The 22645-nt window shown below is 57.5% G+C and overlaps 2 protein-coding genes across 9 annotated transcripts in view; one reads left to right on the top strand and one right to left on the bottom strand.

Moving 5' to 3' along the window:
* ZNF628 (zinc finger protein 628) overlaps positions 1 to 22645 on the bottom strand; it is a 27686-nt gene continuing 5041 nt past the window's right edge. Inside the window, exons 1-3 of one of the 8 annotated variants that reach the window (XM_060085193.1) lie at positions 7350 to 7522; positions 6519 to 6677; positions 1 to 3251 (exon numbers count right to left, since the gene is read on the bottom strand). In XM_060085193.1, coding sequence (XP_059941176.1) covers positions 112 to 3246 — 3135 coding nt within the window. In that variant the 5' untranslated portion in view covers positions 3247 to 3251; positions 6519 to 6677; positions 7350 to 7522 and the 3' untranslated portion in view covers positions 1 to 111. Of the gene's footprint in view, positions 3444 to 5096; positions 5254 to 6518; positions 6678 to 7349; positions 7525 to 22645 lie in introns of those variants that run through there. The other 7 variants (XM_060085192.1, XM_060085196.1, XM_060085197.1 and 4 more) reach the window with 7 other exon arrangements.
* Positions 17817 to 22645, top strand: part of C19H19orf85 (chromosome 19 C19orf85 homolog) — a 6146-nt gene continuing 1317 nt past the window's right edge. Inside the window, exon 1 of the mRNA XM_060085060.1 lies at positions 17817 to 17989. Coding sequence (XP_059941043.1) covers positions 17817 to 17989 — 173 coding nt within the window. The remainder of the gene's footprint in view (positions 17990 to 22645) is intronic.

The raw sequence follows: 22645 nt of genomic DNA on the forward strand, positions 1-22645 counted from the left end.
CTTTATTAGCAAGCCCAGCCTGCAGTTCCCCTCCCCCCAGCTCAGCCCAGCCCAGGCGGACAGTGAGTCTGGGACTCTGTGTGGGGCGGGAAGGGGTACCAGTGGTTCTACTCAAAACGTGTGCACCAGCTGGACTGCGGGCAGAGTCTGGACAAACTGGATGGAGGGTAGGCCCTGTGGGGTCATGCCCCCAGGTGCAGCTCCTGCAGGGACCACTTGTACCATCTGGGAGGCAGGAGCCGCAGGGACGCCCGCGGGAGTAGCGCCTGGGCCAGGTGGTGGTGGGGCCAGCAGCTGCAGCGCAGCGGCGCCTCCCCCAACGCTGCCAGTCTCCAGCAGCTCGGTGGCCGGGGCACTGCGGATAATGAGCAGTTTCTGTCCCGGCGGGCCAGGGGTTGGCGGCTCAGCCAGCCCCGAGGGTAAGGTCTCTACCTCCTGCACACACAGCTGGGTCTGCTCCCCATCAGCCCCGCTCAGCACCAGGACACTCTGCAGCCCCTCCTCGGTCTGCAGCGTCTCAAAGAGCACATCCTGGACCACACCAGTGCTGGCCTCACCGTCACCGGGCTCCCCCGGGCCGGGGTCCGCCAGCAACTCCTCTGCTGCCCCACTCTGAACCACCAGCAGATTAGGCGCCTCAGTGGCTCCCCCACTGGGATTGGACAGCTGACCCGTTACAGGCTGGAGCTGGACCGTGGTCACCTCCTGGGTCGGCTGGAGCTGGACCGTGGTTACCTCCGGGGCCGGCTGGAGCTGGACCGTGGTCAGTTCCGGGGCTGGCCGAAGGGGTTGGAGCTGGACCCCGCTCACTTCCTGCGGCCCTGCCTCCCCAGCCCCCACACTCTGCAGAACTATGAGGCTCTGTGCCCCCGCGCTGGCCCCGGTGTTGCTCCCTCCCTGCACCCCTAGCCCCCCAGGGCCTGGCAGCCAGACTACTCCAGCCCCCTGCCCAGCTTTCCCCACTGCCCGTGGGCCCTGCCTTGCACCGCTGCCCCCACCACCAGTACTGGAGGAGGGCAGCAAGATGAGCTTGGGGGGGGCGGGGGGAGGCGGGGGTGTGGGGGGCTGGACGCTGCTGGGGATCAGCTGGAGGCCCTGAGCAGTTTGCACCAGGAGAAACGTCTGGGAGTTGGGGGCTGCTGGGCCGGGGGGCGGGGCCTGGGCCGTGACTCCTGCCACCTCTAGGGAGAGCGTGGCCTGGAGGTGGGGTAGGACGTGGACATCTTGGGTGGCGGACGGGGCTGGGGCGGCAGCCAGTGGGGCAGGGGGCTGGGGGCCGGCGCCGGGGTTTGCGGGGCCAGAAGCGGCGTTGGCCGGGGCATGCGTCCTCAGGTGCCGCTGCAGGTAGGCGGCCATGACAAAGCTGCGGCCGCAGATGGGGCAGGCGAAGGGGCGCTCGGCCGAGTGGGTGCGCTGGTGCAGCAGCAGGTTGGACGAGTGCGTGAAGGTCTTGGGGCAGAGCGGGCAGCGGAAGGGCCGCTCGCCCGTGTGCACGCGCTGGTGCTGCCGCAGGTTGGAGGTCTGGGCGAAACTCTTGCCGCACACGCCGCAGGAGTGGGGCCGCTCGCCCGTGTGCACGTGCCGGTGGCGCCGCAGGCACGACGTGTTGCGGAAGGCTTTGCCGCACTCCCCGCAAGCGTAGGGCCGCTCGCCCGAGTGCAGCCGCAGGTGGTACTGGTAGTGCGACGACCACTTGAAGGTAAGGCCGCACTGGCCGCAGGTGAAGGCCCGTAGGCCGGTGTGCACGCGCTGGTGGATGGCCAGCAGCGACGAGCGCTTGAAGGCCTTGCCACACTCGCCACACTGGTAGGGCCGCTCGCCCGTGTGGTCCCGCAGGTGGTAGCGCAGCCCCGATGAACCCTTGAAGGCCTTGCCGCACTCGCCGCATTTGTAGGGTCGCTCTGCGGAAGCCGGGGCGGGCGCGGGAGCGGGCGGGGCGGGGACGGGGGCGAGCGGCTCCTGGGGACAGGTGACTTCGGCAGCCTCGGCCTGGGGGGGCGGGCGCCCGGCCGCCGCCTCCTCCACGTGGCACTGCTGGTGCGCCAGGAGGCTGGCCAGCTGCGGGAAGGCGCCGTCACAGCTGCCGCAGCGGAACGCCTGCCCGCCGGCCGCCCCGTGGCTGTGCTGGTGGCGGGAGAGGCCGGCCACCGTCCGGAAAGACTTCCCGCAGGGGAGGCAGGCGAAGCCAGGGGCAGCGGCGGCGGGAGGGGGCTGCGGCAGGGGGGACGGCGGGGACAGTGACGGCGGCGGGGGAGGGTCGGCCTTCCGCGGCTCCGAGGGCGCGTCCGCGGGCGGGGGCGGCGCCTCCGGCCCGGGGCAGGGCTGGTGCTCCAAGAGCAGCTCCTCGCTGCCGAAGCCCAGCTCGCAGCCGTCGCAGCGGTACACCAGCTCCACCGTGGTCTCGGCCGCGGCCAGAAAGAGCTCGGGCACCACGGGCGGGGGCGCGGGCGGCGGGGGCGCCGGCGGGCTGGGGGGTTGGAGGGGCCGCTGTAGGTAGGCCTCCGAGACCAAGACCTTGCCGCCGGGCTCCCGCGGCGGAGGGGCGGGGGCGGCGCCCGCGGCGGGGGCGGCGGCGCTGCTGTGGGTGCGCTGGTGCAGCAGCAGGTTGGACGAGTGCGTGAAGGTCTTGGGGCAGAGCGGGCAGCGGAAGGGCCGCTCGCCCGTGTGCACGCGCTGGTGCTGCCGCAGGTTGGTGCTCTGCGTGAAGCTCTTGCCGCACACGCCGCAGGTGTAGGGCCGCTCGCCCGTGTGCACGTGCCGGTGGCGCCGCAGGCTGGACGAGTTCTTGAAGGCCTTGGGGCAGTCCGGGCAGGGGTAGGGCCGCTCGCCCGTGTGCTGGCGCAGGTGGTACTGGTAGTGGGACGACCACTTGAAAGCCAGGCCGCACTGGCCGCAGGTGAAGGCCCGCAGGCCAGTGTGCACACTGCGGTGGATCTGCAACAGCGACGAGCGCTTGAAGGCCTTGGGGCAGTCGGGGCACTGGTAGGGCCGCTCGCCCGTGTGGCCCCGCTGGTGGTAAAGCAAGGCCGAGGAGCCCTTGAAGGCCTTGGGGCAGTCGGGGCACTTGTAGGGCCGCTCGCCCGTGTGCGTGCGCTGGTGGTGCAGGAGCCGGGACGACCAGCGGAAGGACTTGCCGCACTCCCCACACTCATACTGGGCCGTGGGGGCAGGAGCCGCGGGGCCTGGCTTTTCCCCGGCCCCCTCTGCGGTAGAGGCCGGCGCCATGTCTGCGTGGGAGCCGACCATCACACCTGAGGAGGGATTCCGGGTCAGGCGAGGGCGGGTGGTCTCTCCCACCTCCGCCCACACACCGGGTTATCTCAACCCCAAACCCATGGGCTGGCCCTGTAAGAGGCACGGGACACATCCTTTAGGATTACGGCTTCCTATAGTCCAGGTCAGCACTGGCCGGAGAGGCTGCCCACGATGGAAGGCTTTGGGTGCTAAAAGGGAAACTTATGTCAAATTGGGAGGAGCTGGTTACTGCCCCCACCTGCCGGCCATCTCCTCCGGGAGGCTGGACCACTGGACGTGGCCTTTATGAGGCCAGGTACTGCCTTTCCGGCTATGCTCAGTCCCTCTAAAGACAGGCAGTGTCTTTGAAGAAGGCTGGGGTCTCTAGCACCGCGCTTTGGATCCTCTGGTCCCTCTAAAGACCTCATCCGCATCCTGCCTCAATACCCGCTTCCACTGCCATCCCCCAAACCTTTCACTACAGACAAAGCCTCTGTGAGCATCCGCTCTCCACCGCCACCCATCCTGCTCCACCACTCCCTCTTGGGACCCTAACCCACAACCCCTCGGCTCCACCACATCCACCACCCATCCTGCTCCACCACTCCCTCTTGGGACCCTAACCCACAACCCCTCGGCTCCACCATGTCTACCACCCACTGACCCTGTGGGCTCTGCGTCCGCCGCCCCCTCATCCACACCCTCACTGCCCCCCTTATCCAGCACAGATGCTGCTGGTGACTGGAAACTGCCTGGCCTCAGCTTCCTTTTGCATTCATGCCCAAGGATCTCAAAGCTCCCTCCCCGACACCCTGCACTGCTCATGCTGCATTTCTCTGGTCCGTTCACCCACCCCACCAGGTGATACTTGCCATGTTTCTTTTCCCCTCAAATCTCTCTCCTATCCCCTCTTGCTCTTAGCAGGTGACCCTGCCACTGATCTTGTCGCTGAGAAAATAAAAGCAACCAGAAGAGAACATTCCCATCTTCCAACAACTACACTGGTGGTTCTCAATGGGGCAATGGACGCTCCCTCGACCACCACCACCACCACCACGCCCTCCACCCCAGCAGACATGTGGCAATGCCTGGAGACTGTCCTGGTTATCTGGCTGTCGACTGGAGGAGCAGGTGCCACTGGCATCTCGTGGGCAGAGGCCAGGGATGCTGCTCAATGTCCTACGATGCACACTACAGCACCGCCCCCAACCCCCAAACAGCAAAGAACGATCAGTTCAAAATGCCAGTGGTGCTGACGTTGAGAAACCCTGCACTATCCCTTCCCACCTGCCTACTTCTGGGCCTAAAGTCTCTGACTTCCCACCTACGGCGATCCTCCGTTCCCACCTACAGCGATTCTCCACATCTCCTGGACCGTTCCCATCTGTGTACCCACAAGCCAGGTCTCCCATCTTTAAAACTTAAAAAAAAAAATGCTTTTTTTGGCTGTGTTGTGTCTTCATTGCTGCACGTGGGCTTTCTCTAGTTGTGGCGAGCAGAGGCTACTCTTCGTGGCAGTGCGCGGCCCTCTCATTGCGGTGCCTTCTCTTGTGGAGCACTGGCTCTAGGCGTGTAGGCTTCAGTAGTTGTGGCACGTGGGCTCAGTAGTTGTGGCTCGCAGGCCCTAGAGCACAGGCTCAGTAGTTGTGGTACCCGGGCTTAGCTGCTGCACGGCATGTGGGATCTTCCTGGACCAGGGCTCGAACCCATGTCCCCTGCATTGGCAGGCGGATTCTTAACCACTGTGCCACCAGGGAAGCCCTCCCATCTTTAAAAAAACAAAAAACCCTTCACTCCACTTCCTCCTCCAGCTATGGCCTCATTTCCCTCTGTCTCCTTGCAGCAAAGCAACTTAAAAGTACCATCAAGGGCTTCTCTGGTGGCGCAGTGGTTGAGAGTCCACCTGTTGATGCAGGGGACACGGGTTCGTGCCCCAGTCCGGGAAGATCCCACGTGCCGCGGAGCGGCTGGGCCCGTGAGCCATGGCCGCTGGGCCTGTGCGTCCTGAGCCTGTGCTCCACAACAGGAGAGGCCACAACGGTGGGAGGCCCGTGTACCGCAAAAAAAAAAAAAAAAGTACCATCAATACATACTCTTTCCCATCTCAAACCCTGTCAATCAGATCCCCCCCCCGCCCCCTCCACTCATGGCCTCCTAGTTGCTGAATCCAGTGGTCTCTGCTCAGGGGTCAATGGACGCCTTATTCTCTCTCTCCTTAAACCAGTCTCCTTGGCTTCTGGGATACCGCGCTGCTCACCTGCCACCCTTCTCAGTTTCGGGTGCGAGTCCTACTTGTGAATGTAGGAGAGCCCAGGGCTCTGTCAACCCTCCTATTCTGTATCCACACTCTCCCTAGAAGCCCTCACCCACTCCTGGGACTTCGCAATCTATAACTTGGACAATTCCAAAATTGATCTCCACTTGATACCTGTCCTTTGAAACCTACACCCCTGCTAGACTATGCCATTTGGATGCCTAATAGACACCTCAAACTTAACATGCCCAAAACCTAATTCCAGTTTTTGCTCCTGCTCTCTCCCCTCTCTGTCCCCCGCAAATATCTCTTTCACTCCCAGTCTGCTCCATCTCCAAAAACACCTTTATTTTTGCTCAGGCCAAAAGTCCCAGGGCATCCTCACCTCCTCTTTTTCGCTCACTCTCTATGACCAGTCCGTCAGCTGATTCCCCTATTCCAGCAGGAGCATCCTTGGAATCTGGCCACTTCCCACCAAGTCCCCCATTACCACCTTTTTCTAGGGCACCAACATCTCCCTCCTGGGCAACTGCAACAGCCTTCTGACAGCTCTCCTAGTTTCCACCCTTACTCTTCCTACCCCCAGTCTGTTCCCAACACAGAGGCTGAATGGGAACTGCCAACACAGACAGACCATTTCGTTCCTCTGTGCTAAAGCCTTCCACTGCTCCCATCTGAGAGCAGAAAACGAATTCCTTACAAGAACCTACAGACTTCCCACGGCCTATGGCTTCCTTCCCTCCCTGACTGTCCTGCTAGCCTCTCCAACCCTCAGAGCACTCTGGTCACAGGGCCGGGTCAGGCATGCCCACTCCCACCTGGGGCCCCACACAGGCCCCTGCCTAGTACCCCCTTCCCTCCAATATCCAGTAAGCTCCCTCCCTCACCTCCAAGTCTTTGCTGAAATGTCATCTTGGGGAATTATTCCCTGACCACCCTACCTAACTCTGCAACCCCTCCCAGCATGCCGCATTCTCTTTCCCTGACTTATTTTTTTTTCCTCCATAGGGCTTATCACCTTCTAACCTACTTTATAATCAGAGTTTCCCAGCATCAGCACTGTTGAGGTTGGAGCTGGACAGGGGGCTGTTTCCTGCATTGCAAGTTGGTTAGCAGTATCCCCGGCCTCGGTCCACTAGATGCTAGTGGCATCTTGTTCACTGTTGCATCCCAGCGCCTAGAATAATACCTGGCACAGAGTGAGTACTCAGTGAACATATCTTGAATGAAAGAAAGCTGGGCATCCCTTTGCACAAGCCATAAAGATTCCCTTTAAAAAGATGAGAGTCCCCTTTAAAATGTAAGCAAGTCCTTTTAAGAGGCTATCCCAGGAAGCTGCACGTGTCTTTCAGAAGGCCGGCATGCCTTAAACAGGAGACATCCGTGCTCTGAAAGAGCCGGGACCCATCTTATCTGGTAAAGAGCACCCTCTTCAAAAGACCGGGCCACACCCTTCCATCAGGCCCGACTTCCCCTTTAAGAGGATCTTGCTCCTGCACAACCATCTCCACCTTTTCTGAGCTAAACTAGGGACTGCTTTGAAGCCACTAGGATTCAGAAGCTTTTCTTTCAGTATCTGGGACACTGTCACCGGCCTTTAAAGACACAATTTATTCTCGGGGGGGGTGGGAGGCGGGGGGTGATGGAAGCGGGAAGCTCTTTATAAACTGCACAACCTGCCCCGCCCCTTTAAAAAGCAGCCCCTTGCCCTTTAAGGGGTCGGAGCCGGCCCGGTGGACAAAAGTCGGAGGTGAAGTAGCGCCCTTCCCTTTAAGGCATCCCTTCCGGTTTCACGTTCGCCTTTTCCCCAGCGTCTCCGCCCTCCGGTCCCTCCCCCACCCCCGCCCCTCCGGTCTCTCACCTGCGGCCCCGACCGGGGAATGAGCTGGGGAGACCCAGGGCCTTCCCGCGGGGATCGATGGGAAGGCGGGGCCCCGGCAGCGGCGGTGTAGGAGTGGGGGCCGGGGAGGGGGCGGGGGCACGCTCCCTCCCAACGGCCCCCGGCGCGAGGCACCCAACCTTTATCGGCGGCCTCTCGCGCACACAAACCCCGACGTCGCCGTCAGTGCGTCAGGACGCCACGTGCGCAAAGGCCCCGCCTCCGTACCCCCCATTGGCCGCCGGCTGTGGCAGCCCTTCCTGGCGCAGGCGGCGCGAGGCATCTTGGGAGTTGTAGTACTCTCGGGACCCCGACCACTCGGTCCTTGCAGCGGTCGCGGGGGTCGGCCCAAGGCCGGGGGAAGCTGGGTCGGGACGCAGGGTCGCACGTTCCCCTTTATTAGCATCGACTCCCTCTCGTCTGTGATAGAATCCTCCCCAGCAGCGCGGTTCCCGAGCAGGCGTCGCCCACCAGGGATGTGGTCACTCCTGGCCTGGCCCCGCGCCCAGGCCCTCGGGGCTCCCATTTTTTCCCCCGTTGGGGAAACTGAGGCCCGCAGTGCTTCCTGCCCCGCAAAGGTACCACGTGCTTGCGGTTCCCGGGCGTCTGTTGCATTCTTGCTAGTTCGGCTGTTGGGGAACCTGGGCCCTGCTATGCAGGGGGCTGCCCAGGGCACCAGGGACCCCTGCCTCTTTCGCAGCCTGGGGGCTTAGGGGAAAACGGGGCTGTCCTGAATCCCCTCTCCCTCCTTCCCATGTTCAGCTCTCACCAGCCTCGGCCTCTAAGTCAAACTGACTTTTCTGCGGGTCACCCAACTAGTTTCTCAACCATGGCACTGGTGACATTTGGGCGGGTCTTTCTTTACTGTGGGGTCTGTCTTGTGCCTTGTAGGGTGGCTAGCAGCATAGTGGCCTAACCCTAACCCACTAGAGGTCAACAGCCCTCCTCGCCACCCGGCTCCCCTCCACCACACGTTATGACAGCCGTCTCCAGACCTGGCTGCAGGTCCCCTGGTTGAGAGCCACTGTTCAAAGGCAATCCTCTTCAGCCTGACGGCTACCCTTACCGTCCCTTCTCAACTACTGGGAAGCCCCTATGCTAGGTGGGGTCCCATTACATGCTCAGCGGCACTCATCTCTGTTCTAGGACAGACGGATGGGGTCTGACTTTGCCACCCAGGCGTCCCAACAACCAACAAGGGGCTTAATCAGAAGCAGACGGCACTCTGTTGAATGAGGGAATTTTTACAGCCTCCCATACAGTTTCCCAAGGCCCCCAGGCAGGCTGGGACTCAGGCGTGATCTGAGCTGATGGACCTGTCCCTGCCCGGCAGGGTCTTTATGAAACCTCCAGTGAATTCATGCATATAAAACCCTTGGCTTCCAGCTCAGCCCAAACGTTCCTCTCACTTCAGCTTTCACCTCCCCTGCCAGAAACGAAGCTGCCAGAGAGGCACTGGGGGCGGCGGGGCAGGGGTGGGGTGGGGGAGGGACACCTGAGGAGAGTTCTGAGCTGTTAAGGAGTAAAGAGGGGAAAGCTAGGAAGAGGAGAGACCTGCAGGGCCTTCCCCCTGGGGTCTGTATCCAAGGCTCCTCAACACATCAGGCTCTGGCCGCTAACAGAGGCTTGGGGATGGAGGGAGGATCCCCTATGAGCAACTGGCTCCCACTCTCGGGGCCTGGTGCCTCTTTGGGGAGGAAAAAAAAAAAAAAGTCGTGCAGATTTGACAGGCTCATTTTCAAGACAGCAGTAACAGCCCTGTGGGGTGAGTGATGGGACGCTAACATCGGGTCTGGCTCTCCGGGGACACGGACGGGAAGAGGGGTTGTCCCCCCATCCATCCCTGAGCTGGACCTCTCATGGAGCCTTGTATGTGGAGTCCTCTGCAGCTGACACAGATATCATAGAAAGTTATCAGAGGCACCCAGTCCAGATTCTGTAGTGTCCAGACTCTCAGTCCTTACCCAGGACCCTCCCCAGATCTTGCCCTAGAAGCTGGGACATAGCAACGGGGGCTTGGGAGGGGGCAACAAAAGTTCGGTCCCAGTGAGTTTACAAAATCTACAGAGGGTGAAGGGTGGCAATAAACAAGACATAATAAATAGCCCTTATCGCATGCTATGTGCCACTAAGCGTCTCAGAGAAAAAATACAGCAGGAGAGATGGGCGTGGGGGCATGTCCAGGGCTGGGGCAGTGGGTGAAGGCTTGATGTGGGACTAAGCAAACATCTGGACATACGCCTGTCCAGTCCCCAGGCATCCTTTTTTTTTTTTGGCCGCGCCACGCAGCACGCGGGTTCTTAGTTCCCTGATTGGGGATCAAACACCAGAGATTGAACCCACGCCCCCAGCAGTGGAAGCGCAGTGTCTTAACCACTGGACTGGCAGGGAAGTCCCCCCAGACATTCTTATTTCTGGCCAACACCACCCCGCCCCAGGTACTTTTCGCAACCCCTCCTACTAGATCAGGCATCCCATCCAGCCCCAGTCCCTCTGAGCCCCCTGCCTTGCCAGCCAGGTGAACCATTCTTCCCATGGGGGACAGGGATGGGAGTGGGGACTGCAGTCTTTGAAGGTGGCCAAGACTACCTACCCAACACTTCCCTGGGCCCAAGGTTGTCACTCACGTCCCACAAGCCCTGTGTGCACGTGGGGGTATCTCTGCATTTAACCCCATCCCAGCCAAAAGTATTGGCAAGGTCTGCACCCCCATCCCAAGGAAGTAGTCGAAGGAGAGGAGAACCCTGGAAGGAACTGGGGAGCCTGGCCCTTCCCTCTTCCCAACTCTCCCTCACCCATCCCTACCAGCCACACTCCAGGTAGTGGGGGACGTGTGCCAGGCTTCTGGGGCAGTCCAGCTCCAAGGTGGCTCATCCAGGACCAGAGTCTGGGCCCTGCCCACTTTGATTACAGAGCGTGGAGGGGGCTGAGGTCCCACTCACCGTGCCCCCACCAGTGCTCCCGGACCCCAGACACCTGAGCCCTTCGGCCAGCCTCCCTTCCCTCTGGAAGTGGGGGGTGTCCTGCTGTGTGGACATTTGATTCTGGTTTTGGCCACTCAGTCCAACACCTTGGTGACAGCACAGCCTGCACTCACTGGAGAAGATAGGATCGGGGTTGGGGACACCTCTCCCTGGAGCAGCCCTCACCCAACCCCCCAGAGGAGGTGTCTGGGGCAAAGACAGGACTCCCAAGGCCAGAGACTAAAAACAAAATATCCTACAGACGTAGAGAACAAACATATGGATACCAAGGGGGAAGGTGGGGTGTGGTGGTGGGATGAACTGGGAGATTGGGACTGACATATACACAGTACTATGTATAAAATAGAGAACTAATGAGAACCTACTGTAGAGCACAGGGAACTCTACTCAGTGCTCTGTGGTGACCTAAATGGGAAGGAAATCCAGAAAACGGGATATATGTATACGTATGGCTGATACACTTTGCTGTACAGCAGCAACTGACACAGCAGTGTAAAGCAACTATACTCCAATAAAAAATAAATAAGTAATAAAATAAAATATCCTTTTTCACATAAGTGGAGCAAAAAGAGCAGAGATACACTTTAAGTGGGGAGGAGGGTAGGGGGCAGGCAAGAGAAGTCCCCAGGTCACAGCTGTCAGCTGTCCCAGGAAGAAGGAACCAAGGGGCCAGCCTGTGCCTCCCACAGACTGAGGATGCTCCTTTCCAGCATCTCTAGGGGCTCTCATGGGGTGCCCCAGCCTGCCCTGCCCTGCCAGGCCTCTCCACGTGGAAGGAGCATCCTCCTCAGTTCACTGGGGTTGGCGGGGCAGTAAATAAAGGCTCTCTGAAGGTTCTTGGCCAGAGCTGGAAGTGATTCCTGCAACCAGGAAGGGACTTAACTGGGAGTGTCTCCAGCCCCAGGGTCCGGCTCCATCCAAGGCCTATCTAGTGGGTCTCACGTACGTGTCAGAAGCCCATGGAGGCTGCCCAGGGCATGGGAGCCAGAGGAGACCCCTCACCCAGCCTGGGGGGAAACTAGGGCAGACTCCCTGGAAGAGGACAGTTCACAGGGTCCCATCTGTGTGGAGAAAACAGACCCCTCTGTTTGTTTTTTGTTTTTTTGGCTGCGTGGCAGGCGGGATCTTAATTCACTGCTGAGGAACCCAGGCCCTCAGCAGTGAAAGCGTGGAGTCCTAACCACTGGACCACCAGGGAATTTCCTAGATGTCTTTCTATATGTAATATATATAATCTCTCCAGATAGACAGATAGATAAATAGATAGATAGATAAAGATAGAGCCTATTGGTTCTGTTTCTCTGGAGAACCCTGACTAATACAAGAAGATTTTCCTGGGTGGGCCTGATCTAATCAGGTGAGATCTTTAAAACTGGGTCTAGAGGTCAGAGCAGTGGAATATCAGTGATTCTCCTGCTGGCCTTGAAGACACCAGCCTCCAAGGGTTCTACAGATGCAAGGAAATGAATTCTGCCATGCGAGCTTGGAAGAGGACCCCGACCTCAGCCTGCACCTTGATTGCAGCCTTGTGAAACCCTGACCTAAGGACCCAGCTCAACTGTGGTGCCTGGACTCCTGACCCACGGGGACTGTGAGAAAATTAATGCATGTTGTTTTACACCACTGTGTTTGTGGTAATTTGTTATGCAGCACAGATAACAAATACACTTCTTGTGTTGGTTTGCTCGGGCTGCCATAACAAAGTGCCACAGGCTGGGTAGCTTAAACAACAGAAAGTTATTTTCTCTCTATTCTGGAGGCTGGAAGTCTGAGATTAAGATGTCAGCACGGTTGGTTTCTCCTGAGGCCTCTCTCCTTGGCTTGCAGATGGCCACCTTCTCCCTGTGTCCTCACATGGTCTCCCTTCTGCACCTGTCTGTGTCCAAATTTCCTCTTCTTTTAGGGACACTAGTCATATAGGAGTAGGGCCCACTCTACTGACCTCATTTTAATTTAATTACCTCTTTAAGACCTTATCTGTGAATACAGTCATATTCTGAGGTATGGTGGTTAGGACTTCAACACATGAGTTTGGGAAGACATGATTCAGCCCATCGCTCTTCTCAGAAGAAAAGATGTAAAACAAATACGACAGTGTTGGCCCCTCTGAGTTATGGGCTGGGGACACCAGGAACCTGCCACCTGTACATTTTTGCAACAAATTTTATGGGGAACAAAGACCCTCTTGGACCGGATGAAGAGAGGCAGCATAGGAGCAGGGTGGAGGCAAGGAGGGACAAGCCTTGTTTGGGCTCCCAGCCTGGCCCTGTCACCTCAGTTTCCCCCTCCCCACACTGGAGAGGGATGTAGGGGCAGGGTCAGCGAGGCCTGCAAAGGAGGTTTGGGGCAGGGCCCTGAGCTCCGGGAACTACCTCTGTCCCAAACCCGCCATGGCTCCCAATCACTCTTGCCCTCATGACACAACTCCTGCCTAGTCTACAAAGCCCCGCGGGTCTGGCCCCCATCCACTTCTCTGACTTCACCTCCTCCCATCACTCTCCCTCTCTCACTCCCTTCAAGCTTGCTCCTGCCTCAGGGCCTTTGCACCTGCTGTGCCCTCTGCCTGGGAAGCTCCTGGCTACTACCTCTTCCATTAAGGTTGCAAGACAATTATAACCTTCTCATAGAGGGCCTCTCCAACTGAAGTAGCACCCCTGCCCCATCCGGCCTCCAACTTACTGTCCAGTCTCAGTATCCTCACAGCACATCCGGAACCATAATTTCTTGTTTACAGACGTCTCCCTCCCAGACTCCTACAGGGACAGACGGTGCTTGTCTTGCTCACCACTGCATCCACAGCTTCTGCACACAGTAGGTGCTCCATAAATGCTTTTTTAAAAAAAATTTATTCATTTGGCTGCACTGGGCCTTAGTTGCAGCACGCAAGATCTTCCTTGAGCGAGCAGGATCTTTCGTTGCGGCATGTAGGATCTCTTATTTTTTTTTTTTTATTTTTTGCGGTACGCGGGCCTCTCACTGTTGAGGCCTTCGTTGCAGAGCACAGGCTCCGGACGCGCAGGCTCAGCGGCCATGGCTCACGGGCTTAGCCGCTCTGCGGCATGTGGGATCTTCCCGGACCGGGGCACGAACCCGTGTCCCCTGCATCGGCAGGCGGACTCTCAACCACTGCGCCACCAGGGAAGCCCTCTTATTTTTTTTTTTTAGTTGCGGCATGCGGCATCTTTTAGTTGCGGCACACGGGCTCTAAGTTGCAGCATGTGGGATCTAGTTCCCTGACCAGGGATCTAACCCTGACCCCCTGCATTGGGAGCGCAGAGTTTTAACCGCTGGACCACCAGGGAAGTCCCCATAAATGTTTGTTGAATGATTACATGCGCCCCACCCACCCCCAATTCCAAGGGCCGGGATAGGAGAAAGGAGCCTGTGAATACCTTCTCATACCTGCAGGTGCAGGTCCTCAACAAACATCAGATGAAGCCAGCCCCCAGCTGTGAGCAACTCTTATCAAGATCGAAAAGAGGGGGAGAAGGGCTCAAAAAGTGGGGGCCACACCTTGAGGACACTCCAGCGGGGAGTCCCAGCGCCAGCCTGGGACGTTGGCGCCCCCTGGTGGAACATCCCCAGGGCAGACCTTGCCGGCCGGCCGGTGGCCCCCAGTGTACTCCAGGCTGGTCTGGCGGTGGGACAGAGCTGGCCAGCAGATGTTGCCCTTGGCTCCTGATGGCTTGGATGTCAGCCCACTCCTGGAGCCAGGTTAGCGAAGGTCATGCCCCAGCCATGCAGGGGTGGCCCCTGGCCTGTCCTGGGGCCTGAGCTCTGACCTCCAATCCTCCAGAGACCTGGGGGTCTACTCCCCTCCTAGCCTCTTGCCAAGGGACCCTGGGCCCTCCCCTCTGGGCCTGAGAGCAACAGGACAGGAAACCTTCCATGCCAACCCACAACACCCCACGTATGTCCAGGACACACACACACACACGCACACACACACACACATCTGCCCAGACCAAGGCAGAGAGGCAGTCAAAGTCTGAGAGACACTCGACAGGTGGTGAAAGGGACAGAGACGGTGAGAGAAGCCAGAAGCACACGAGTGGTGGGAGGCGTCATCAGAGACACAGTGAAGAGGAGAGGGCTGCAGACAACCCAGCGAGGGGCAGGAGAGCCAGAGGGCAGAGGAGGAGACAGCAAGGGGGATGGAGAGACAATACCAGAGCTGGTGAACGGAGAGGCGCGGGGGCCGGGGGCGGAGCGCAGGGGGCCCGTCACGTCCCCACACCTGTGTCCACGCTGCCCTGTCCTCGGCTGTGGTGAGGCGCACGGGTGGTACTTGGCGTCCGGCCCACCCGCTGCTGCTGGCCTCACCGACTGCAGCTCACAATACACTCCCAAGGGACTGGACCTCTGGCTACCTCTGCCTGGTGGTCCCCACCCTGAGCCCTGCACCTGGCTGGGCCTCTGCCACCGCCACGGCCCACCGGGATGCCACCGCTGTGCCGATGCTGCCTTCGGCACTGCTGGATGGTGAGGGGGCCTGGGAAGCAAAGGCCTGCTCTCGGGCATATGCTGTCTGAAGTTCAGACCCCAGCCTTGCCACTGACTCGCTGTGTGAGCTTGGAGACTCTCCCCTCTGTGCTACCTTCTCATCCCAGTGTTACCAGTGAGGTAATGGAAGCTGGAATCAGGACACAGGATCTCCCAAGTGGGGGCAGTGAGTTTTGTTTTGTTTTTTTAAAAATTATTCCCTAACATTACACTGTATCACATTTGGTAGCTCTCATTTCAAAAGGACTCCTTGGGACTTCCCTAGTGGAAGTGGCTAAGTCTCTGCGCTCCCAATGAAGGGGGCCCGGGTTCGATTCCTGGTCAAGGACCTAGATGCCGCATGCCGCAACTAAGACCTGGTGCAGCCAAATAAATAAATATATATATATACATATAAATATATATAAACAAAAGGACTCCTATGTTGGGAATTCCCTGGCGGTCCAGTGGTTAGGACTTCGCGCTTTCACTGCTGAGGGTGCAGGTTCAATCCCTGGTCAGGGAACAAGCCGCCTGGCCGGGGGTGGGAGGAAGGACTCCTATGTATATTCTCTTCTTGAGCCAGAGTCTTTTATAATTTGCTGCTGATAATTTTATCAAGGTATCATTCAGAGGACAAAAAGGATATTTATAATAGATCTTAGAAATAATATACTTTAGTATTTAACAACTATGAGAGCTTTTAGAAAGTTCTTAGTTTCCCTCCTAAGGGTTGTTTTCCCCATGTGGGTTAAATCCCCCAGCTCAGCTGCCTGTGACTTTGGGTGACTGTGTGCCCGGACCTCAGTTTCTCCTTCGGGAAATAGGGACACTGATGCCTTCCTGTGAGTGCCCAGGGGCAGGGGGCCTCACCGAGGTGCAGCGTGTCAGGCACTGGGGAGCCCCAGGGGAAGCCCACGCTGTTCTGTGTCTCTCTCCCTGCCTGCATGCTGGGGGCAGCCCCAGGCTCAGCCTCAGTGGCTGCAACCACTGGCCCAGTTAACGTAGCCTTGAGCGGAGCCCGGGAGGAGCCATCACTGGGGCCAAGCCTCTCCCTCTGTGCCCGCCTCAAAGACGCGGACGTCCTAACCTGCAGAACCTGCAACTGTGCGACTTGGGGCAAAAGGGACTTTGTAGGTGTGGTGGAGTTAAGGATCTTCAGAGGGGGAGATGATCCTGGATTACGAAGTGAGTCCTTATAAGAGGGAGACAGGAGGGTCGGGGTCAGAAGGAGAAGGGGCAACAGAGGCAGAGGGCAGAGCGATGCACTTTAAAGACGGAGGAAGGGGCCACAAGGCAGGGAATTTGGGAGACCTCTAGAAGCCAGAAAAGGCATGGGAACAGATTCCCTCTAGAGCTTCCAGAAGCAGCACCTTGACTTTAGCCCGTGGGACCCATCTTGGACTTCTGACCCCCAGAACTGCGAGACAATCCCTGTGCATGGTTTTGGGGGTTTTTTCAAATAAATAAATAAATAAATTTATTTATTTATTTATGGCCACGCTGGGTCTTTGTTGCCATGCGCAGGTTTTCTCTAGTTGCGGCGAGCAGGGGCTACACTTCGTTGTGGTGCGTGGGCTTCTCACTGCGGTGGCTTCTCGTTGCAGAGCACGGGCTCTAGGCGCGCGGGCTTCAGTAGTTGTGGCTCGTGGGCTCTAGAGCGCAGGCTCAGTAGTTGTGGCGCATGGGCTTAAGTGGCTCCGCGGCATGTGGGATCTTCCCGGACCAGGGCTCGAACCCGTTTCCCCTGCACTGGCAGGTGGATTCTTAACCACTGTGCCACCAGGGAAGCCCCTGTGCATGGTTTTAAGCCACTAGGTTTGCGATACTGTGTTAGGGCATCCGCAGGACGCTCATACACCTCCTGACACCAACCCCCAATGCAGTCTTCTCAGAGCAAACACTGAGACGCTCCCTCCCGCACCGGCAGAGACCAGGTTCCCCTACTCTGGCCAACACCCTCCCAGAGGCAAGAGGACCCCACTCCCAGCCCCAGGAGCCAGCCCCTCCTCCCTGCCACGCCCCAGCCCCCCAGAAACACCAGGGCCCCCCAGTCCCCCAGTGAAATGCCTTGGGGGGAACCATGCCCATGTTTTCTCTTCCCCTCCTGCCACAGCCTGGCTGTCACCCATGTCACCCACCTGAGCAGCGAGGCCCATACCACAGGTGTCCCCCCTCCCCCTCACTCAGAAGCTCGGGTATGAAATGAAACGCAGGGTTTGGGGGTCAACCCTCCCCCCCGAAGCCAACCCCTCCTGCAGGTTGGAAGACCTTGGGCCCCGGCAAGCTGCTGAGGCTGCTTTCCCGGGGCGCTGGGCCTGGAGCAGAGGGAGGCAAGGAGGCACGGGCAAGTGGGTCTGGAGGCGGGTGGGTGGATGTGGGATGTCTGCCCACAGCGGAGGCTCCCGGCATGCCCCCCGGGGGCCGCCTCCCCGCCTTCCCAGCCAGCACCAAGCCTCCCACCGCCCCGCCGCTAGCCTGCAATCATGGCTCCTCCACGCTAATCGCTGCTATCGCTGCGGTTGTCTCTGCTCCTGGCCTCACTTCCCTAATGAGGGCTTTGTCCCCTTAATTGGCCAGCTCCAGGCGCTTTTCTCTGGCCCCCCACCTACACTGCACTGTCCCAGATCGCAGGTCCAACTATGTGCTAATTGGGCCCTTGGGGGGCACACAGAAAGACCCCTCCCTTCCCTGCCCCCTTGCCTTCCTATATCAGACCCCCACCTACAGGTGCCTCAAACCCCAGGGATGAGGCGAGGGCACAGGAGGAAGGACCTGTTCTAATTGCCCAGGCCCTGCCTCTGCCAGCCCGGGGAGGGCCTTTCCCTGCAGAGCCCACCCACCCTCCCCAAACCCATCTCTCTTCCTGTCCCCCCACCCCCCAGCCCTGAACCCCCAGCCCTGGCTGCTCCTTGCCCCTCACAGATTTGGGGGGCTGCTTTATGATCAGCATTGTGGGGAGCTACTCCAGATCACCCTGGCCATGCACCCCGGGGCTCCGGCAGCCCCTGGAATCCCTGAGCCCAGCCCCGGGGAGCTGTGTGCCTTCGTGACTGGGGCAGCCGCCTATGTGCTGCGCACCCTGCACCCCCGGAGGACCCGGCCCCCCAAAAGGAGGCCCAACCATAGGAGGTTCCTGCACAACCAGATCTGCAGGTGAGGGGGGCGGGGTCGGAGGGGAGCCCTTGGTGTTGGGGATACCAGGCCCAGACCAAACAGAGAGAAGTGGACCCTGGAGCTGGATGCAATCAACACCAGTATGCATTTACTGAGTGCTGACTGTGTGCCAGGCCCCAGAGACCCATCAGTACAAAGCAGACCAAATTCTCTGTCTTCATGGAGCTCGTGTTCCAGTGGGCAGGCAGCTGATAAGGGACAGTCAAAATAAAGAGACAAATGATACAGTATGATGCTACAAAGCGGAGGAGCCTTGAAGACACAGTGCTGAGTGAAAGGAGCCAGACACAAAAGGCAACCTATTGTATCATTCCATTTCTGTGAAATATCCAGAACGGGCAAATGCACAGAGCCAGAAAGCAGATTAGTGGGTGCCAGGGGCCGGTGGGGGGTGACGGGGAGAGACTGCTGATAGGTACCGGGTTTCCTTCCAGGGTGATGAAAAGTTCTGGAACTAATTAGAGGTGGTGGTTGCACGACATCATGAATGTACTGAATGCCAGTGAATTGCACACTTTAAAATGGTTCATTTTAAGTGATATGAATTTTACCTCGATATTTACAAACAATATGGTGTGTTCGAAGGTGATAAGTGCTGCGGAGGGCATGTCGGGGGAGGGTTGGTATTTTAGGTAAGGTGTCAGGGAAGGTCTCACTGAGGAGGTGACATCTGAGCAGAGACCTGAGAGAGGTGAGGGAAGGAGCCCTGTGGATGTCTGAGGGAGAGCATACCAGGAAGGGGACAGCACGTGTGAAGGCCCTGAGGCAGGAACATCCCTGGCGTGTTCCAGGGTAAGTAGGAAGGCTGGGGTGGCTGTAACAGAGTGAAAGGGGAAGGGAATTAGGTTTAAAAGAAATAGGGGGGCTGCCCTGGTGGCGCAGTGGTTGAGAGTCTGCCTGCCGATGCAGGGGACACGGGTTTGTGCCCCGGTCCGGGAAGATCCTACATGTCACGGAGCGGCTGGGCCCGTGAGCCATGGCCACTGAGCCTGCGCGTCCGAAGCCTGTGCTCCGCGACGGGAGAGGCCACAACAGTGAGAGGCCTGAGTACCGCAAAAAAAAAAAAAAGAAAGAAACAGGGGCCTGATCATGGAGACCTCATGGGCCTCTGGAGGGACTTGGGCTCTGGGCTGGGATGCGGTACACTCTGAAAGGACCCCTCTGGCTGTGGAGCGGAGATCAGATTGTGTAGGAGGCTCTACTGCAGTGCTCCAGGCGAGGGATGGTGCTGACTCAGACGACGGGTGGGGGACGGGGGGTGAGGATGGGGTCCGACTCTGGGGCTGTTTGAAGGTAGCACCTTTCTAACCCACACACCACACTTGGCCCCTCTCCCATGGCTCCCCGTCGCCCTCAGGACAAAGGCTCTGCCCTATTAGCCCCTGTTCCCCTTGCCAGCCTCAGCTCCCCATCTAGCACTTCACCATTCAGCCTCTGGGCCTTTGCACATGCTCTTCCCTTTGTGGTGCAATGCCTTTCCCTGTCTCCAGGAATGTGGATGGAGACCTCTGTTCCTTCAGGTCTCTGCTCAGCCTGTCCCCCCTCTCACACCCACCCAGCACCATCCCACCTTGCCCTCCCCTCACCCTCTGACAGTCACCATTTTTTGAGGTTGCTGTGTGCCAGGTACAGTGTACTAAGGCCTTGCCATACACTACGTCACTTAATGCTCCCAACAAACTCACACTGTAGGTTCTGTCTTTCCGCTTTATTACGGCCAAGGAAGCTCAGAGAGGTTCAATGACTTGTCCAAGGCTACACAGCTAGACAGTTGATACAACCCTAGGCAGTCTGAATCCAGAGCCCATGCTCTGGACCACTTTATAATCCTGCCTGGATATAGCATCTCAGGGACTCGATGATGATGGTGATGAGGAGGAGGAGGATGGTGATGGTGATAGTAAGGACAATGATGGTAATGATGACAGTGATGGTGACGATGATGATAGTGATGGTGATAGTGGTGATGATGGTGATTATGGTAATGATGATAGTAATGGTGATGGTGATGATGATGATAAGGATGATGGTGACAGTGGTGATGGTGATGAGGATGAGGATGAGGGTGATGGTGATGGTGATGATGGTGATGGTGAGGATGATGGTGATGGCGATGATGGTAGCTAAAATTTATCTGATACTTAACATGTGCCGAGCACTGTTCTAAGTACTTCAGTTTTAACTCCCCGTACTCACTTACAGTGAGTATGAACTCATTAATCCCTGACAGTAACCCCAGGAGGTAGGTGCTCTTATAATCCTCCTTTTTCAGATGAGGAAACTGAGGCACAGAGAGGTAAAGTGACTTGTCAAAGGACGTGCTCTTCTGTAAGTAGGTGGCTCCTCCCAGCCAGCCCAGGACCTTGCCTCAGGAGGTCGTGGAACCAAATTTGAGTAAATGGGAGCCCGGTTCAGCCTAACCACTGCCCCCATACTGCAAGCCACCTTCCACCAGGATGCCCAGCTGCGGCCACACCCAGAATGCTCACCCCGCACATACACCACTGAAGAGGAAAACACTCATGTCCCCAAACAGGGTCCAGCCCTGTGTTCCAGAGCTTGCCTCCTAACTCCTCTTCAGCCTCCTCATCAACTGCTCAAGGACCCCTCCCCATCTTCAGCCCTCCCCCAAACCTGGGCCCTGTGATAATGCCAGCCTCTGGCCTCCCAGGCTGCCTGTCGGTCCTCCCTGCTCCCCAGGGCCAGCTTCTCTGCTAGAGCATCCCAAACCTCCCCACCCCCATGCCCGGTTCTGCCATGTGCTCCCCAGAGACACAGGCTGCCCACCAGTGGCCTCGAGGGCAGCCCAGGTAGCTCTGAAGCACATTCCCCTCAGCACCCAAGCTCAGCCTAGGAAGATCCAGGTCAGAGACAAGCTCTCCTCAGCATCTTCCCACCCACGCCCCTCCTCCTCCCTCCAGGTCCCCTCAGGCCCTGCTCCCTCAGGAACCCCTCCCACCCACGCTATGAAATTTTAACTTTTTGTGAACATTTTTCAAACCCACAGTAAAAGTCAAGACAGTTGTCTGCTGCAGCAGTTCTAAAAAGGTGGTCCCCAGAGCAGCAGCACTGGCAGCTCAGCGTCACTCGGGAGCGTGTTAGCAACGCAAATTCTCGGACCCCACCCCAGAAACTCAGGGGCCCGGGAACCAGCATTCCCACGAGCCCTCCAGGTGTCCTTCCTGTTGTGCACTGAAGTTCAAGAGCCACTGGCCTATTGATCCCTCGTGGAACCTCACTTAGATTTTACTGTCCATAACATCTTAGCCTATTTCCTTCATCTATATGTTTTTAAATAGTTTAAAAGTAAATCACAAATGTCACGACTCTTCGGCCCTAAACACCATTTATCCTTACTTTGTTCAGGTTAGGGACCATACATGGCATGTAGTTGTCATGAATCTTAAATCAGTCCCCCGCCCCACCCCCGCACCCTCTCTGTCATTTAACCTGACCTCCCATTACTGAAAACCTTCCCTGGGGCACTCAGAGCATAACTAACCTCCTTGGCATCAAAGGCAGTGTCACAGTGGCGGCTCTCACTGAATATAGTAAAATATATATAACATTGGGTTTCCCTGGTGACACGGTGGTTAAGAATCCGCCTGCCAAGGCGGGGGACACGGATTCGAGCCCTGGTCTGGGAAGATCCCACATGCCGCGGAGCAACTAAGCCCGTGCGCCACAACTACTGAGCCTGTGCTCTAGAGCCCGCGAGCCACAAGTACGGAGCCCATGCGCCACAACTACTGAAGCCCGCGCACCTATATCCCCGTGCTCTGCAACAAGAGAAGCCACCACAATGAGAAGCACGTGCATCACAAGGAAGAGTAGCCCCCGCTCGCCGCAACTGGAGAAAGTCCACGTGCAGCAACGAAGACCCAATGCAGCCACAAATAAATAAATAAATACATACATACATATAACATAAAATTAATAATTTTGAACATTTTAAAGTGTACAGTTCAGAGGCATTTTGTATATTCATAATGTTTTGCAACCATCACCTCCACCCCGTTCTGGAACATTTTCATCAACCCCAAAGGAGAACCGGTACCCATTTGTATTCCCTCCCCACCCTCCCCTCCCCGCTAGCACCTGGTAACCACCAATCTGCTCTGTGTTTCCAGGGATTTGTCTATTCTGGACATTTCACATAAACAGAGTCATACAATATCAGATACATTTTTAAATAAACCTTTTCCTGGAAGTTTAACATAGTACAAAAAAATGAACACATCATCCCTGCAGAGCTTAATGAATTTTCCCGAAGAGGCCCCATTAACGTAACCAACACTCAGATTCAGGAACAGGGCATTCCTTGTCCCGGAGACTCTGGTAGTACCTCCTTCCCATAAGCCACACATCCTGATTTCTCTCACTGTCGATTGAGTTAGCCTGTTTTTGAACTTTATTTAAATGGCGTCACATATCCAGTTATCCTAAGTCTCACCGCTTTTGTTCAACATTATGTTTTTGCATTAACCTGCTAGAACTTCCATAATCAAACACTACAGACTGGTGCAACAGAAATGTATTGATACTTTCTCATGATTCTGGAGGCTGAAGTCCAAGACCAAGGTGTCGGCAGGGAGAGGCCTCTCTCCTTGGCTTCACACGTGGTCATCCCTCTGT

Source organism: Mesoplodon densirostris, chromosome 19, assembly GCF_025265405.1.
Source record: "Mesoplodon densirostris isolate mMesDen1 chromosome 19, mMesDen1 primary haplotype, whole genome shotgun sequence".
In the NCBI taxonomy this organism is placed as follows: Eukaryota; Metazoa; Chordata; class Mammalia; order Artiodactyla; family Ziphiidae; genus Mesoplodon; species Mesoplodon densirostris.